General features: G+C 43.4%; 1 protein-coding gene and 1 non-coding gene across 3 annotated transcripts; one reads left to right on the forward strand and one right to left on the reverse strand.

The window, feature by feature from the left end:
* Positions 1 to 863: 863 nt before the first annotated feature.
* On the forward strand, positions 864 to 15,715 carry pdxdc1 (pyridoxal-dependent decarboxylase domain containing 1). 2 transcript variants are annotated; one of them, XM_060045990.1, is made up of 24 exons: positions 875 to 1,110; positions 1,520 to 1,611; positions 2,713 to 2,781; positions 2,892 to 2,975; positions 3,303 to 3,452; positions 4,078 to 4,267; positions 4,931 to 4,999; positions 5,101 to 5,179; positions 5,348 to 5,432; positions 5,591 to 5,639; positions 5,838 to 5,939; positions 6,447 to 6,572; positions 7,515 to 7,565; positions 7,901 to 7,945; positions 8,808 to 8,868; positions 9,104 to 9,174; positions 10,126 to 10,231; positions 10,623 to 10,797; positions 11,383 to 11,504; positions 11,590 to 11,720; positions 13,176 to 13,268; positions 13,828 to 13,924; positions 14,405 to 14,503; positions 14,703 to 15,715. In XM_060045990.1, exons 2-24 carry the CDS (start codon positions 1,538 to 1,540, stop codon positions 14,960 to 14,962), a joined length of 2,388 nt encoding a protein of 795 aa, XP_059901973.1. In that variant the 5' UTR covers positions 875 to 1,110; positions 1,520 to 1,537; the 3' UTR covers positions 14,963 to 15,715. The 2 variants fall into 2 exon arrangements, with proteins under 2 accessions (XP_059901974.1, XP_059901973.1); XM_060045991.1 differs by lacking the exon at positions 7,901 to 7,945 and having other exon boundaries at positions 864 to 1,110.
* On the reverse strand, positions 12,392 to 12,510 carry LOC132453118 (5S ribosomal RNA). Its single transcript, XR_009524591.1, has one exon. It is a non-coding gene; the product is annotated as a 5S ribosomal RNA (ribosomal RNA).
* Positions 15,716 to 17,596: the final 1,881 nt, after the last annotated feature.

Raw genomic sequence — 17,596 nt, forward strand, 5'->3', positions numbered from 1 at the left:
GGCAAAATCAACCTGCTCTTGTGAATTCAAGTTATGCTATGCCTAAATGTCTTTATTTTTCTATGTCTTTCAAATTGAACAATTCAATTCTCCCCTGCAAGTTTGATTTCATTGCAAGCATGGTTCTCATGTTATGGAGAGAACTAAATGATTTATGACGAGACAAAGAATTCATTGTTTTGTTATGACAAAAGCTTTATCATTGTAGTAAGGTTACTACGGTAGCTCCATGGGACCGCAGAAACACGGGCAGGGCCAGTTTTATTGATTGCGCTGACCCTGGTTACTGTAACCTGCCTTGAGAACCGGCCCATTAATGTGATAGGCCTACTACTGGAGGAAAAGCATTCAGCAGTAGACGCTGTGACATTACACTGTACGCTGCAGGTTTTACTACTAGGTTTGGTTGTAAAGAGTTTTTATTGACATTCTCAGACTCTTCCTGGTCAGCTTAAAGGGTGTGCCAAGTATAATATCATGCAGCTGTCATCAGCTATCATCAAACAACTCAGACTGCCTTCTTTTCAGGATTTCAGGATTTCAGGGATCTTTTTAAAGTCCATCCAAATCTTCAACTCTTTTTTTTTTTTTTTGAAAACTAAGCTGCTTTGTTGTTGCTTTTTATCCCAATGGATCTTTGACCTCCGGTCGCCCCCCCCCGTGTGATGCTTATTTGAAAGTCCGCTTAGAAAAATAATAGAAATTTGCGCCACCGATGCAATTCCGTCATAATTTTCTTTATGCCGTTTGTAGTATTGCTAGTAATATAAATACCAATAGCGATTTTTATTTTTTATGAACGAATGTCAAACGGAATCCGGCAGCACCACGTCAGCGCTGCCTGCGTGTGTCTCGGATGAGGGCGTGTGTGCGTGCCCCGCTTACAAACGTCTTCATGTCACACCAGGAAGTGCTCCGTAATCTCTGCTCTGCCTCTACACCGACACAGTGCAAGGTTGTTTACCTGCTGAAAGAGACCAACCATTCCATTACTTAATGCACAATTCCGTTGTGCCGAAAAGACAGATACATACTTCATGTAGGCCAATTCAATTCACCGAACACGAAGTCAATTAAGGCAAAAACAAGTTTTCGTTGAGTGCGTTCAAGGTAAGGTTTTTCCTTAGCTTCCTGAATTGATCGTGAATGGGACAGGTGTTTAATGTACCTTCAGTTTAGTGGAGCGAGGGGTATCTTTTGACAGATAGCTACCTGTTCATGCTCGTGTTGGCAGATGTTTGATTTCCCCCGGATTTCCGGATACTGTCCTCACTTGCCGTTGTCCTCCCAATCGGTGCTAGATGCAATAGGAGAGTGCTTTCTAAAGGCATTGAGAATATACAAATTCACCCTTGATATTGCAATATTGTAACAACAAATATATATATGCATACATATATATAACCCTTATATAAATTACATAATAACGATGCCTGTTTATGCATCACGTGTGTACTTTGATCTGGAGCTGGACTGAAAGAATGTAGAATGCTGTATTATAATATTTCTTCCCCTTCAGGCCTATCCTTTTTGGGCGATGGCAAACACGGCCCTGGGCGATATGGGCAGATATTTAAAGGAGATGGTGAACCTTTTAGAAGATGGCCAGAGGTATGATTCTTCAACAATAAAATAATCAAGATTGAATGCAAATGTGACTATATGGCCTGCCTCACTGTATCCTTATAGTGTATGTGTTCTCTAGTATGTCCATGTTGCTTCATCATGTTGCAGCAGTTTCACAAATCCATGTAGTGGAATGTCTAAACATATCTTGACATAATTACATTTAGTTTTGTCGATCTCTAAACCTTTAAAGTTATGTCCAAATTCCGCATTAAACTATCCAAAAAACGTCTAGGTCTATATAATATATTTTGTTTAGTTGTGTACTTTCATTTACCCAATTGTTTCCAACAATGTTCAACACAGAGAATTCCGTAGTCATGGTGACGGTCCATTGGATTCGGTCATTTTTAAATGGCGTCATTATCCCTTAACAATTAACTTCTGAGGTAAACACGCGAAAAGAGTAATTCAGTAGTGATCTGCGACTTGTGGGGCTGTGAGTTGTGTTCTGTTGGACTTGTTTGACCACATTCTCATTTGGACTGGTATTACTTTCATAAGGAAAAAAACGATGGTTGAATAGACTATAAGACTTGCAAGACAGGTGGTCAAAACAACCCGGTTTAAACGACTTTAAACTGATAGTCTACTCACTGAACTGTGGTTGGTGTTGTGGGGATTCTAAAAACAGAAGGCATAAGTTCTTTATTTTCCTGCTAAACGCCTTGTAGGCTTTGCACGCATCGCAGCTTCATCCACTGCGACCCGTTATATTAAACAAAACCTAGAATCTAATCTTTCAACGTCTTGTCTTTCTCCGCTGCCCGGCGCGACATTCCTCGACTGGTGTGACCCGCTATGCATTGAGGCTGCCTTGAGACTGTAACAGAGTCTGATTGGACCAGAAGTGAATCTGAACCCCACGGGGGTCCTCCAAACAGCCCTTGCCTGATATTGAGGCAACCATGTAGAAGGAAAAGGAAGTAAACAAATGAAACATTTTAACTTTTGACGTGTGTGTGTGTGTGTGTGTGTGTGTGTGTGTGTGTGTGTGTGTGTGTGTGTGTGTGTGTGTGTGTGTGTGTGTGTGTGTGTGTGTGTGTGTGTGTGTGTGTGTGTGTGTGTGTGTGTGTGTGTGTGTAGGGAGTTGGCAGTGGAGTTGGAGACGGGCTCGTTGAGCAGAAGCAGCTGTCCCGGTCCCCTGCAGGGAGAGTAAGACCCAATTAATTGAATATTTATGATCAATGTTTTACGTATATATGAGTGTCAGTTAAATACTTCAATGTATAATGGCGATACTGTCATTTCTCTTCTGCTTTCAGTGGCCAAAATGTTGCAAACATTTGTCATCTGGTCCAAGAGCTGATGTGTGAAGATACAGAAGACGGTGATAAACAGAGCCACAAGTACGTGCTCAGAATACTGAATCTGCACTGCCTCATTCCTCTTTTTAGTTTGGGGCTTATTTTATTCATGTAGTTCAATATACGTTAACGCTGCCTTGACGGTCTGATAGAAATGGTCTGTTTGTAGACCAGTACCGTCTCTGAGATTTATTTTTGTATATTTGTTTCTTGTAGGCTATATTGATACTCTTTGATGTATTGTTGTAAGGAAAGTTTTTCTTCTTTTTTTTTTACCTTTATGAACATGAAAGGTAAAAAAAATTGTGTGTAGAATCAGAGCACAATGTAACTTATTTTGTGTGTATTCGAAAAACATCTGTTATTCAGCAGGTTGCAGAATGTGGGCCAAAACGGGCACATGGCGTTGTTGGGCCACTGTCTGACCGCCTACCTCTCCATGCTCAACAAGGACGGCTTCCGCAAGCTGACCACCCGGATCCTCTCGGACACCACGCTCTGGCTCTGTCGACTCTTTAGGTTTGTACCGGGGCATGTTTTGTTTTTGTTCTGTGTGTATGTCATAGACGATGGAGACGTAATGACTACATTCATAGTTTTTCCAAGTTGAAGTGCTTTTTCAATCGGTAGTTGAATATCATATATATAAAGATGTCTTAAGCTCTGCTAGCTTAGACTAACTTGACGTGATGTAATTTGTGATAAGAAAATATGCTAGAGTGATTTGCAAGTTACTGGAGTGTAGAAACCCGATGTTAAGCCATCTCATTGAGACCAATGAGATGGAAGCCATATAGTTTTGTTATTTACTTCCAATGGACCGCAAACAAATGCTCCTCTGAAAGAATAAATGTTTAATCAGACTCAGGTTTCAACATTCTTCTTGCCCTCCACTGTAGCGCTAGGGTCTGTCGTAGCACATGTTGCGTCACATTCAAGTGTGTTTTTCGGTGTGCATATTGTATTGCACAAAATAAATCCAGCTGTAATTTTAACTCTGATAAATTGTAATTTTTAAATCTATTCGATGCACGTACATTCCCAAATTGTATTAACCGGCGGCGATATCCTGCAAGTTTCTCGTACTGTATTTGTGGAATTTGCTGGAAGTGCAGTTCACACCTGACTGGGACGTTTCCTCCAGGTATGAGAACAGCTCCGCCTTCTTCCACGAGGACGACCGAGAGGGCCTGGTCAGAGTCTGCAGGCTGGTGCTCCACACGCTTTATGAAGACTACGCGTCAGAGGGCTACGCAGCCTTCAGCTCCGCTCAGCCCATCATCTACCAGAGCACCTCGTCTAGGGAGGGCCTCGGACAACACATCTGCAACCAGGTATTACACCGTGCAAGACATGGACGAGCAAACGACGAGCGGTACAGCAGGCACTAGGCATTGTTTTCATCAAATGGTTAGAAATCAAATGCTAAAAAACAAATCTTAATTTAATAGTTTTTGACAGTGTCTGTGGATACCTATTGTATTCGTAGTGGATATAGTTTTTCGTTTTGAAATTTGTAAAGTGTACATTGGACATATTCACTGTAAGCAGAACTCCAAAATGGTACCACTTCGCCCATAGGGGGCGCTGTAATCCGGGATAAAGTCCAACGATCAGCTCCATGCCCGATTGATAAATATTTCAGAAACTTGGTATACTGTCATAATATGACATGCCGAAGATTTTGGCCTCTTTGACCCATAAGGTCTCTCTGGATACGTTTTTCTGTACACTTTATATTTTTGGAGAACTTCAAAACCTTCTTCTAAATAACCGCTTGCCAAATAAGAGTTGAACCAATCCGATAGCCGTAATCCGATCAGATTAATAGAACAACTGGGCCCAGGTGAGACTAGTAACAAAAGGTGTGTGAGAAGTACATGTGCCTGATCTAGAGTTCAAACCTCAAAAGCTCTCGTTGGCATTTAGTGTGTGTGAGGGTGTGGGTGTATGAAAACGATATTTGTCGATTGATCAACAATATTTTTCCTTCCTAGCTTGGGTTGGCCCTTTCCAGCCTATGCACGGTGCCGTGTAACACTGTCTTTGGGTCACAACACCAAATGGTAAGAAACAAAACATTCTTTATCAAAAGATTGACGTAACTCAACCTAACCTCCCGAAGGGTAGGGGGTCTTAGGGTGATTTCGCCGTTTGTTCCTTCTAGGATGTTGCCCTACTGGAGAAGCTTATCAAGGAGGACCTGGATGCAGGGAAGCTCCCCTTGCTGCTGATCGCCAACGCAGGTAACTGGAAGGAACTCGGTTGTACCTTGAGTCGGCACCAGGACGTGGATCGGTGGCGGATGTTTAAACAGTCATGACTGTTGACTCTACTGTCATTGGCTGTTACGATGCTTTGATCACCCAGGTCTGCCGTTGTCCTGTTTGTCAGTAACTCTATCCGTTCCCCAGGTAACTCGAGTGTCGACCGTGCCTACAGGCTGGGGCGTCTCAAGGAGCTCTGTGTGAAGTACAGCATGTGGCTCCATGTGGAGGGGTCAGTCTGCTCCTTCTGCTGCTTTGCTATCACGTCATGAACTTGATAAGATATGCACAGTTTATAAAACGCATTGCAAAAACCGAGGGGGCAAATGGTTAAGCGTGAGGGCATGTATTGTGTATCGTCACTGATAGGCCGTGTTTCATTTGTTTCAGGGTCAGCCTGGCTACCCTGGCCCTTGATGACATGTCATCCAGTGTAAAGGTAAGACTTTATTTATTTTTTATCCATGTGTTGATGGAAACTGCTTATTCCATACATTTGATTTAAGATAAAATAATAAGTTATAATGTAAACGTAACAATGCACAATATGAGTATATAAGCGTTTGCATAAATTGAAAAGGTACATTTTCTTCTTCTTCTCACAATCCTGACGTCATTGGATGTTCCCACCCTCCAGAGAGCCGTCCACTGCGACAGCATGACTCTGACGCTGGGCCCCTGGCTAGGACTGCCTGCGGTGCCAGCCGTCACCCTCTACAGACATGAAGACCCCGCGCTGGTAGGCTGGGGGAGGGGGTGGCAGTAGGCCTCATGCACGTTAGTGTCTGATCTGGGCTCCAGCGTTCCTGATGCATTATAGCAGAACTACTGGGGGCAGATGACTCAGACTGGGCCGAAAGGGGAAGAGTTACACGTTATTTCCTTATTTTAATAACAGTATTTCTATAGTCGGCTCAGTGTTGATTTGAAACCCTTATAGCCAAAAAAACAAAAAGACAGATCCCTGCCCCCAGGAACTTGATTGTTCAAAGCTAATACTGGCAGAATAAATTGTTCACACAGGATTAATCTGCCATCAGACTCGAGATATGAATCTAACGTCTGATTTGTCAGACTAGTGTTCATCCAATTCGTTTTATTTCTCTTTCTTACTGTTGTAAAGGCTTCTCTGACAGGTGCTACGTAAACGTAGGTTGTGGGTATAATCTGTGGTTGCTGATCTTCGTTTCGTGTCTTCCTCGTTCTTGTCTCTCGTCTCCCCGTGTGTCGCGGTCTCTCCTCTCAGTCGCTGGCGGCCGGCCTCACCGCCAGCCAGCCGGGGGAGAGGCTGCGTCCGCTGGCCCTGTGGCTGTCCCTCCAGCTCCTGGGCAACGAGGGCATCGTCCAGAAGATCAGGCACGCCACCGACCTGGTGAGCAGCCCGCGCCACACGGTGCAACGCAACGAGGACTGTCGAACCCAGACACTGATTCGGCACGTGTGCTGTGTGCAAAGGAGAATGAGTCCTGGGATTCTCACTTGATATTCAACAAACTATTGCATTCATAAAATGTCTGCAACATCCCAGCAGGCTGTAATTTGCACATTTCCTTTTTATTTATAATTAAGTTTTGCTGATGTATAATTCATGCTTTTGTAGCACTTTCATAAATGGTCCAGAAGCCAATAGGATAGCGGGCTGCTAGGAATAGAGGACATAATCCGCGAGGCAGTCGATATTACATAGATCTGCACATTTATGACCCTATATATTGGAAATGGTTTTGAAAATGGTTAACAGACGCTAAAGTTATGCGAAATACAATTTGATGGTCCTATCAGTAGAAAGGAGGAAAGCGAAGGTATAAAACGCATGTCGGTAGCATCTGGCAAACATCTTGTGATGAAGATGGAAGGTGAGCTGGGCAGGTCTGGTCCATCCTTACCTGAGAGAGGAGGTAGTTACGTTGGAGGTGTTGCTATGCCAGTAGGGGGTGCTCAGCCCTCTACAGCGTCCTCAATGCCACAGGAGAGACGGCAGGAATGTCATTGTGTTGAAGAGCTGTGGAACCCAGGCTGACTCCCTGTGATTGGTCACTGAATGTCCCAAGGCACTTGTGGTAAGTGCAACCCGGCCACAAGTGCACCCCAGCTCCTTTATCTACATGGCCACCTAACCATCCTCTTGTCTACTATCTGACAGTTTCCTTCCTCGGCTTTCCACTGTGAAGGCCAGTGTGTGTTGAGCATCTTGGCACAAACTGGCATTACGTTGTATTATGTAACTCGACCCTCTGTGAAGATTGACCTCGGTTCTGAATATTTGTTTCTTCGTTGTTTACCGACTGTTCCCCAATGTGTTTCTTCTTTGCAGAGTAAACAGCTAATGGAGAGGCTAAAAACGGTTCCGTCCATTATAACATCGGTATGTGAGCTCTAACACATTTTCATCTTAACTTATTGATATCTTCTTTTGCAACTAATCCACAAAAAAGATAAAAAAAAAATTGTCATACTCAAAAGGGTTTTTTCTTACTTTGGTTCCACTAGATTTTACTTATTTACTTTTGGCAAAGTAATGTTCTGTTCATTACAATATTTTTTAAGTAGAAACCAAATGGTTGGTATTGGGGGACATTTCAAAGTTATGTGATATTGGTTTAGAGGTTGAAGGTGTCAATAAGAAGTAGCTAAAAATATGACAGAAAATGCCCCTTTTATCAGATAATTTATACTTTCCTCATTAACACTGTTTTATAGGATGTGCTTGATACAGAGATCTCGCTCCGGGAGGCTTTGACTATGGTAAAAGTCCAGCTCTTCCTAAAATGTTACTTTATTCTTTCTCGCTCTTTTTGGGTTGCTTCTTTACCACTTTTGTAATTCATTGATAACCTAAGGCGACCAGTGATGGAGCTAACCATGTAAGGTTGTCCTTGACCCAGATATTTTATTGTCAAACCTGAGAAAAATTAAAACCTGACAAAAATTACATACCAAATTTAATATAATAAATACCGGTATATGAAATCCAACTGTGGCCGTTCTCTCTGGAGACGAGAACTTTGTTCTTTCGATTACAAATTGTAGTTACAATCGAGCATCACATAAACTATCGAGTTAGAGAACTTGTAAGCATTTGATTAGAAACATAAAATACATGCGATTGATGCGTATCAGCACATAGAACAAATGTGGCACCGTTCACTTGATCAGAACAAAACTGCACCATTGACTACCGGCAGAGTATAATGTTCATCAGAGCGCTTTGTATGTTGTTGACAGCTGGACAGTGCCACGGCAGTCATAAAAGAGCTGTCAAACTAATAATGAGGACATTTATTGAAGGCACAACGCAACACAAAAAACTACAGACAGAGGACTGTGTCAAACCCCCACCCCCACAGAAAAAAACATTGTAAGAAAATATCAATTGTATGCTTCGCATTAACCTTGTTTTAAAATGGCTTCCTAATGTAGTCCGTAAAAGCTGTGGATTTCCAACAGCGCCTGGTATGTCGTGCCTTTTAACCTCCGAGCTCTAACCGTCTGTTGGCTACACGTTGCTAGGGGCTATTGACTATCAAACCACCTCGTGATGTGTACTCGATGCATCCCGTCTGTATGAACAGGGCTTGACCTTTGTCCTTCTATCCGTCTACAACAGGTGGAGAATGACGTCAGCTCTCCCGAAGTTTTGTTTAGATTCTCACAGGAAACAAGCTCTGGTAAGGGTTGCAGCTCTGACTATAAACTTGTGTTTGGTTACTGCGGAAGCATGTCTGAAATCAGACATTCGCAAACAGGGTTACTGACAGTCTGTTTCTGGATCATGTGTGCTTCTTCAGCCTCAGCTTTGTCGTCATTCAAAGTTGTAAACTAGTTATGTCGTCATAAATCTTTCCCAGAGATATTGACCATAAACCTGGTGCTGTCCTCTTCTCTTTGTTTTTCTCTTGTCAGGAGCGTATAATGATTTGGTGGAGGGATGTTCCACGGAGGACAGGGACATCATGGACACGTTTAATAGATGGGTACGTTGTTGTACCAATTCGGCATTATTTGCATAGATTTGTGAATGGGATTATGTGTAACAGTAATAAGACCTGACCACAACCGGTGTGTTCCGCCTGAGGGACGGACTTCCTGGAGATCTGCTCGGTGTTCTGGCTCCGCCCCGTCACTGAGTTCCCCTCGGTGTCCGTTCCCGTACAGGAACCTTTGTAGCCGCTACCCGACGGAGTTCAAACGGGACCTAATTAGTTCTCCGACACATTTTGTCTTGCGTGATTATTTAGCATTCATATGGGATTATATAGCGTTTACACAAAATAATCTATATTTATTTTGTTTATATGCTGGGGCTGTATCGAGTTCTACTCGCGTCATATCCCGCCTCAATAGTACTTCGTCCTCGCGTCGTATATCAACCGTATCCAATCAGTGTCAACCGGTTTAGAGCGGATCCAGTCAGCTCAGATGGATCCTGCCTTGAGGCAGGTAGGACCTGCCTCAAGGCAGGATCCATCTGAGCTGACTGAATCCGCTCTAGTTATGTCGTCGATAGCGCTATGCAGGGCCGTCGTAAAGGGGTGAAAGGTGATGACGATTCTAGGGGCCCACAGCCCAGGGGGGGCCCACAAATTTTTTTTTTAACTACCAGCCCATAGTACTAGGGTCCCCCCCCCCCCCCCCCCCGTCAACAATTGCTCCTTCCACCCCCCCGTCCGTCCGTCCGTCCGTCCGTCAACAATTGCTCCTTCCACCACCCCCCCCGCCCCCCGTCAACAATTTAGCGCAGGGGGGCCCATCAGTACCTCTTGTATAGGGGCCCAGGACTGGGTGCAACAGCCCTGGCGCTATGTGTGGCACTTGTAGCCACACAAAAGTCCCTCCGTCGGAGCGCGCCCAGAGGAGACGGTAACGGGCCTAAACGGATTGAAGGAGTAGTGTAAATCATTGATCCAGCTGACCAATGTGTGCAGCTGGGCGAGCGGCTGGCCCGGCTGGTGCCCGTCGCCGGGGTGGATGTGGTGGAGCTGGAGGACGACGGCACCTGCGTTCGCTTCAACCCTTTAATGACCGCCGCAGGTAAATCCTACAAAGCATCGGCTCCGTCCAAAACAAGTCGGGGATTGTTTTCTTAGTGCACAGCTTCACTTTTTCTTTTTCTTTTTTTTTTTTTTCGAAGGAAGAGTGTCTGACATTTAGAAGGAATAAATGATCTGGATTTCATTTTAGACCTTGTAGTTTTGTGAATATAAATACTTTGTGCTTTAAATGAAAAAGCATACAATTCTTTGACCATCACAGTGTCAGCCCATGTTAGGGCCAGGGTTGCGTATTTTTTTTAAATTTTATCAAAGATATCAACGACATCACTTAATCCAAGATCACCTCCAAGGACGTCCTAGACCCGGTCCGGGAGAAGAGGTTTACATGACCTAACAGGGCTCTATCCTCTTCACCGTCCCCGTGTCAGGGCTGGGGACCCAGGCGTCGGACGTGGAGGTCCTGGTGGGGAAGCTGCTGGAGCTGGTGCCTGTGCTGTCCTCCACGCTGCGCCTCAGGGAGGAGTTCCGGCGGGAGGTTCAGCGCCACAGCCCCTTCCTCAGCCTCATGGAGGACCTCGCCTGGCCCGGCCTGGGCACGCTCAGGTAGCACTCAGCACAGCCGCAGCCGGGCAGCCGACGGACACCACCTCTGAGAGAGGGCTCAACAGGGTCCTACGTTTAATTGAAGCACTCGACTTGGTTGAACTTAAGTTAAGCAAGTTAAAGTAACTGAAGTGCTAGTTGCTACCTGCTTGTCTCTACAATGTAAACGGTATTGATATCGTTATAGTTTCATTGCAAAGTATAATCGTAACATTACAATAATCATTAGGAATTAGTCTTTGTCATTGGAATCTGTTCCTGTGTTGAATGATACATGCGACTATGCTGTGTCTCCTGCCAATCATGTTTGGTCTCTCAATCTGCCAATAAATGATTGCACTTCCATTTCTAATGTCTAATAAAACGTTAAATAATTTGAACTACCGTAGGTACATGGTATATGCAATGAGTAGGAATAGGTAAAATACTGGATGTCAGAAATGTTCAAATTGAATAATCTGTGTCAGGCTGATCTGTTCCAACTCAAATAAATCCTAATCCTTCAACTAAATGGTGAACTGATATTGCACCTTGAGAACATGTTTCTTTGTCTTTTGATACCCATGATTGTGCATGTGATTCTAGGTATAACCCTCAATGGTTTGCAGACGTGTTGGAGGACAAACAACTTCAGGAAGTGGAGAAGATGAACTGTGAGCTCATGAAGAAATTGCAAGAGCAGGAAACCAGCATCCTCTTCTCCTCAGGTACTTTAACAGGCCTGTGTTCACTGTTTGAGCTGCTTCAGGTGAGGGAATGGTCTGTATTCACTCTGCCCTGACCGCTCTGCAGGCCCGGAGTACGGGACCGCCAGGGACCGTATCTTTGTTGGCATGGTGACCGAGGACCTGGTGAACGAGGACATATCCCACCTGGTCAACACCGTCGCCGCGCTGGGGAGGGAGATCGAGGAGAACGGAAAGGTAACCACAGCTCACCTCAGAGTTGGTGCCTTGGTTTAATAAGGAGTTTCTGTATAAAAATAATACCAATCCTAAAGGGCACCACGGTGTAACAGACATACGCGGGCAAACCTTTTCAGAAATCATGCCCTTGGTCTGACCTTTGAAATTCGGGAGTTCAACTTATTTTGTACTAGCTTACAGCTTAACTTACTTGTGTGGAGAACAGTACAAATATTTAATAATAATAATTAATAATTCATTATATTTATATAGCGCTTTTCAATGACCCAAAGACGCTTACAGAAGGGGGGGACCTAACTCACCACCACCAGTGTGTAGCACCCACTTGGGTGATGCACGGCAGCCAATCTGCGCCAGAACGCTCACCACACACCAGCTTGAGGTGGAGAGTGAGGGAATTAATGAGTCAGCCAATTGTACAGGAGGATGATTAGGAGGCCAGATTGAATGAGCCTGGTTGGGCCAGGACACCGGGGAAACCCCTACTCTTTGCGATAAGTGTCCTGGGATCTTTTATGACCACAGTGAGTCAGGACCTCGGTTTTACGTCTCCTCCGAAGGACGGCACCTTCCACAGCACAGTGTCCCCGTCACTGCACTGGGGCATCGGGATTGATGAGTAAGGGGGCCAGAGGGAAGAGTGCCACCTATTGGCCACCACCCGACACCACTTACAGCACCTGGTATTCCCAGGCGGTCTCCCATCCAGGTACTAACCAGGCCCGACCCTGCTTAGCTACCGAGATCAGACGAGATCGGGCGTGTTCAGGGTGGTATGGCCGCATTTGCGTCCAATGCAAATGACCAAGCAGCGAGAGTAAACCAACCCGTGAACATCTGCAGTATCTCAGTTGCACTTCTGGAAGGTCTTCTTAAAGGTGCAGTGGGTACAATATTGTGGTATCCAGCGTGACAGACTTGGCATAAATTGACTATAATATTCATAAGTATGTTTTAATTAGTGTATAATCACATGATGATAAGAATCATGTTTTTCTGTTATCTCAGGATGAGCCCTTTATATCTACAGTACATAGGGAGTGTGTCCTTTCCACAGAGCTATTTCCTACAACATTTACATTAAACATGTCGTTCTGAGAAAGATACACATTTATATATATATATATATATATATTATGTATATTTATATATACACAATACCAACTGGCACTTAACACAATCCAGGCCAATTCAGGTCACTGTATTCTTTGAAAAGGAGGGGAGAAGAAGGGTATTCAGTAAGTCTGCTAGTTGCTGCAGCATTTTATGCACTGGCCCTATAATAGACCACTGTAAATATATTTTATCTGTATGTATTTCATTCAAAATTTGTACATTTGCAGCATTATTTTTTTTTTTTTTTAAATCCTGTATTTATGGCTTGCTATAAAATGTGAGAATACATACCACCATACAGAGTTGCTTGGCTTACTTGGTTTCCCTGCCTTGCAGTTATTTGAGAACATGGCTGAGGTGGTGCAGAGAGGCATTCTGGAGGCACAGTTACAGCTGCAGAAGGACAGTGAGAAGAGAATCCTTGAAGAGGTGGGTTTATTCACCTTATTTTTTCCTAGAAAAAAAAGTGTGTGTGTGTGTGTGTGTGTGTGTGTGTGTGTGTGTGTGTTTACACCAGTGTACATATTATGATGAAAAATGATGAGTCAAGTTGTTTATTGCCTGTTATGATGTTCTTCTAGAAGCATGCGAATAGTCAGTTTCCACCTCCTTAAATTGAGAAAAAAACTTTGCAACCTAACCCCCCCCCCTCCCCCTTATCATAGAGACAGTGTTATTTATGCCCTTGTTATGAAGCCCATCATTTAACCTCCATATCCAGAAAATTGCAAGTTTGAATCACAGCTGCATATTGCTTCATTGGGTTTGCCGGTTAGCAGAAATTGAGAGACAAAGACACAAGAGAAGAGACTGAATAGGCTTTAAACTAGTCCTCGCCGTGTCATTGTATTAGATACGAGAAAGTCTTTGTTTGTGTGAGTGTATTTTCTCATTTAATGTTTTCGGTTTGAGCGTCCACATTATTCTTTACGTGTATGGAGTGTATGTAGAGTCATTCTAAAGGTTGTATCCTCTTACTAAACTCCAGGGAGTGTTGAGGCAGCTTCCCGTGGTCAGCTCTGTGCTGAACTGGTTCTCCCCCTGGGAGGCGTCTGTGAATGGAAGGACCTTCAACCTGACAGATGGTGAGCCACCCCAGCGTATTTGTTTGTTCAGGGAACAGTATATGAATGGATTGCGAATGGATTTCTCTTTCCGGCCCACTTAAGTCGATTTTATATGGATTTCACTTGAAAATCGAGAGAGTGGTATTTCTAAACATTTGATACATATGTATTATAAATATTGTTAGCTTGGCATTTATTTTTTTTTGCTTTCCACCATAAATTGCAATTGTTTGTGTTAATTTGGGGTTGCTAAATGAACACACCGAAGGCAGCATTGCTGAGTTATCCTTCCAGTGTTTCCAATGGCCATAGCCTTCTTATAATGGGTATAAACTGGGAGCTGTCCAGTTTGCCCAGCGCCTGCATGTGTGTATTATCTATTTTCTTACTGTTTGCATATGAGTTGGCAGGCGAAAGGCCTTTGGGACATTTGGTGATTCTCCTAAAGACAAAGGTTGGGAACCACTGCATTAAACAACCTTATGTTCAATTTCTCAGGATTATTGGACTCTACTGAACCTACGTACTCCAGTAAAGCCCAAACCAGTGCGCTCCATCTTCCTGACACACCAACAACATTATCCAGCAGACTGCAAGGTAAAGGTTGGCCAATCATGGGCTTCTCTGTTTTCTTGACAAGCCTATACTGCATAAAGCACTCATAGTTAAGTCTGATATAGGGAGCAACAACTGATCGGGTCTTAAACTAAGGATGCTCACAAACGTATGTCTAGTGCGAGGTTACTTTTCGAGTAAACCCACACACGGTAGGCTGACAATGTCGTTTGGTTTCTAGGTCGCAAGTTATTCCTCCATTCCGAAGACGCGGGTACTGTGACCAACCCAGGCAGGGACTCAGCAGACACTGCGGCGGACGAGGGCGGTGTGTCCTCCATGCCTGCAGCGGGCCTCAACGCCAACCCCTTCAGCCCAACCTCTCCCGGTCCCCCCTCTGTCGACGCAGACCAGCGCCCAGAGTCCCACGCCGGGCCAGTTGTGCAGCAGGACGACTCACTGACCTCCAAAGAGGGACGGCTGGATCCGACGGCCAGATAGGGCAGCTCTCCTCTTTGTTTTTGTCCGACCAGTGGCCAACGTCTGTCAAAGTCGGTCTGCAGCGTAGTGAATACTTTAAAGTCCAATCACGTCACAAACTCAACGGTTGGGTCTTGTCTTTGAGCTCGGGGCCGACTCACTGCAGCGATGGGGAATAGTGATACGTCTCTGTGTTGCCGAAAGGTCTATGTCAGTCTTTTTACATATTACCTTTCAGTTATATACTACTAAAAAAAATTGATATTTTATTAATTTTGTTTCAATAAATGACAGATTATAACACAAAATATTTAATTTAGAAACTGAAGGGAATAAGGGTCACAAATATATATATTTATTTGGGTTTCCTGGTGTCTGATGACAATTTGCACTTTCTATTTTTATTTTTTGGGACAGCCTAGTAGTTGTGAATGATTTGAAGTCCCAAGTAGTGTGCGATTCAACCTTTATACATTTTCTGCACTGCATACAGTAGGAGCTAATATGAAGGAATGTTAAAAATTATTTAAAATAATATTTTGTCCAGAGATGTTTGTGATGGACACTTGATTATGCAAATGTATTATCTTGAAATGATCATTTAAGTACTTTTGATAGTAATATGGTGGAGGTCTTTATTTAAAAAAATCTGCTATTGTGTGATCATAATGGCAAACCAAAAAACTATATGATAAAGTGCAATCATTAAACATACTTGTGTCATTCTCAATGTTATATATCCTTCCATTTTTGTCATTAAAATAATCGAATTAGCCAATCCTGTCATTTCTGTCGATCACCAATAGTTTGCATCACATTCTAAAACGGTATTAATGCATAAAACACTGCTGTAAAGAGCTTGCATTCTTACTCTGGCAAAAATTTGCTAATATATGTACACATCTACTCACAATGCTGACAATGCTCAATGAGTCTACCCTCTCAAAAAACTTAAATTCAAATATTCCAATCGATTTTAGGTTGGAATTAAAGGTGGGTTTGTCTGTATGGTATTTAAGTAGAGAGCAGCCGATTCAATACGAATTGCAAACAATTAAATAATTCAATTTTTAAACCACTTTCGTGACATTAGAGTTCACGAAGTACAATGTAATACAACATGAAGTAGGCCTATCTGTTGCTCTAAAGCGCTGTAACGTACAAAGCAATGTACATGCGCAATCACTTTTTTAACATTAGATGTCGTGACCGCGCTTCTCCAAAGTTCAGTTGGCGTGACCGCAGTTGGTTAGGTAGGGTTCTTCGTTAATAATTCGTTTTTTTATAGTAAGAAACTAGGTCAAATGTGTTAAAATGATATAAAAATGTGTTATAAAGTATTGATACAATATTAATAGTCGATAAAGTCAGAAATCGCATCCTATAACTGATATATTGTAAAAAATAATGTGCCCTGCTATCCCCCACAGCCTCATTATAACGTCTTTGACTAGTTGCCAAAAATCACATCACGTCACACATCATGCAGGGAGATTGCTTATAATACATACAGTTATACAGTTATCTCTACGTTTTTTTAAAAAACAACAATCAATATGTATATTTATCAACTAAAACCAAATGTATAGGTGTTTATATATGTGTGTGTGTGTGTGTGTGTGTGTGTGTGTGTGTGTGTGTGTGTGTGTGTGTGTGTGTGTGTGTGTGTGTTTTGTTTTGATTTGACGGGTTTTGATAAATGCCCGACACATACTGACTTTCAAACACACACATCACACAAAATCCCTCCTCCAACAGAACTCATTTCCACACTGTGAAACACAGGGGGGTGCGTCCACCACCAGCCTCCCCCTGGATCAGTAGGTTGAGGAGGGGGAGCGAGCTGTCTCTGTCGCCATCAGGTGGCCCATTGAATGCCACAATTACAGGAGTCACCACCTCTTAACCCTCGGGACTCCGGCAGTGCTTCAGCTTGACCCAGCGAAGTCGTCCAGGGCATCGTCCATCGGAAGACGAGGTTAAGAACCCTTCTGGGTTACATTATTCAGCCACTGGTACAGTTGAGTTGTTGGCGCATCTGCTGACAATGAAGTCGTTGATGAAGAGGCCGGACTGATTCCAGTATGGAGGCTTGGGATGGCAGAGAGACTTGTCATTCAAAGCTTCCTTGCATTTGTGTCAATTCGTTTGGGGTCGCAGACACGAAATGGAGGGAAACGGCCGGGTTCAGGAGTTAAAGTTGTTCTTCTCTTTTGTTGTGGCCGTTGGGAAACTACCTTTAGGGGCCACTTCTGTAATGATTTGAGGCCTTATGAAAAATGGAAGACACAGAGTGGCTTCCATTTATGTGTGCAACATATCTTAAACATTCTTTAACTGATGCATGCCTCAGATCATGCTGCAACAATTTGCACACTCTCCAAGGAATGTACGCATGGATGGATGGATGGATGGATGGATGGATGGATGGATGGATGGATGGATGGATGGATGGATGGATGGATGGATGGATGGATGGATGGATGGATGGATGGATGGATGGATGGATGGATGGATATGTGATGGAGGTGGTGGGTGGGACCTCAAATAAATGGAAAACCCTAAATAAACCTACATAAGCAAATTTCTTAAATATGTTTGATGTTGGTAATTGGATGTTTACAGTTTACATTTTGAACATTACTTATTCAAAAA

The sequence above is a fragment of the Gadus macrocephalus genome, chromosome 2 (assembly GCF_031168955.1).
Source record: "Gadus macrocephalus chromosome 2, ASM3116895v1".
Classification (NCBI taxonomy): Eukaryota; Metazoa; Chordata; class Actinopteri; order Gadiformes; family Gadidae; genus Gadus; species Gadus macrocephalus.

What these genes read in the sequence shown, in the direction of transcription:
- pdxdc1 (XM_060045990.1), top strand. Translation starts at nt 1,538, where the DNA reads ATGGCAAACACGGCCCTGGGCGATATGGGCAGATATTTAAAGGAGATG. An exon ending in TCCGGGAGGCTTTGACTATG is followed by an intron (nt 7,946 to 8,807) that starts GTAAAAGTCCAG and finishes CGTCTACAACAG; the next exon opens with GTGGAGAATGACGTCAGCTC. An exon ending in AGAAGAGAATCCTTGAAGAG is followed by an intron (nt 13,269 to 13,827) that starts GTGGGTTTATTC and finishes ACTAAACTCCAG; the next exon opens with GGAGTGTTGAGGCAGCTTCC.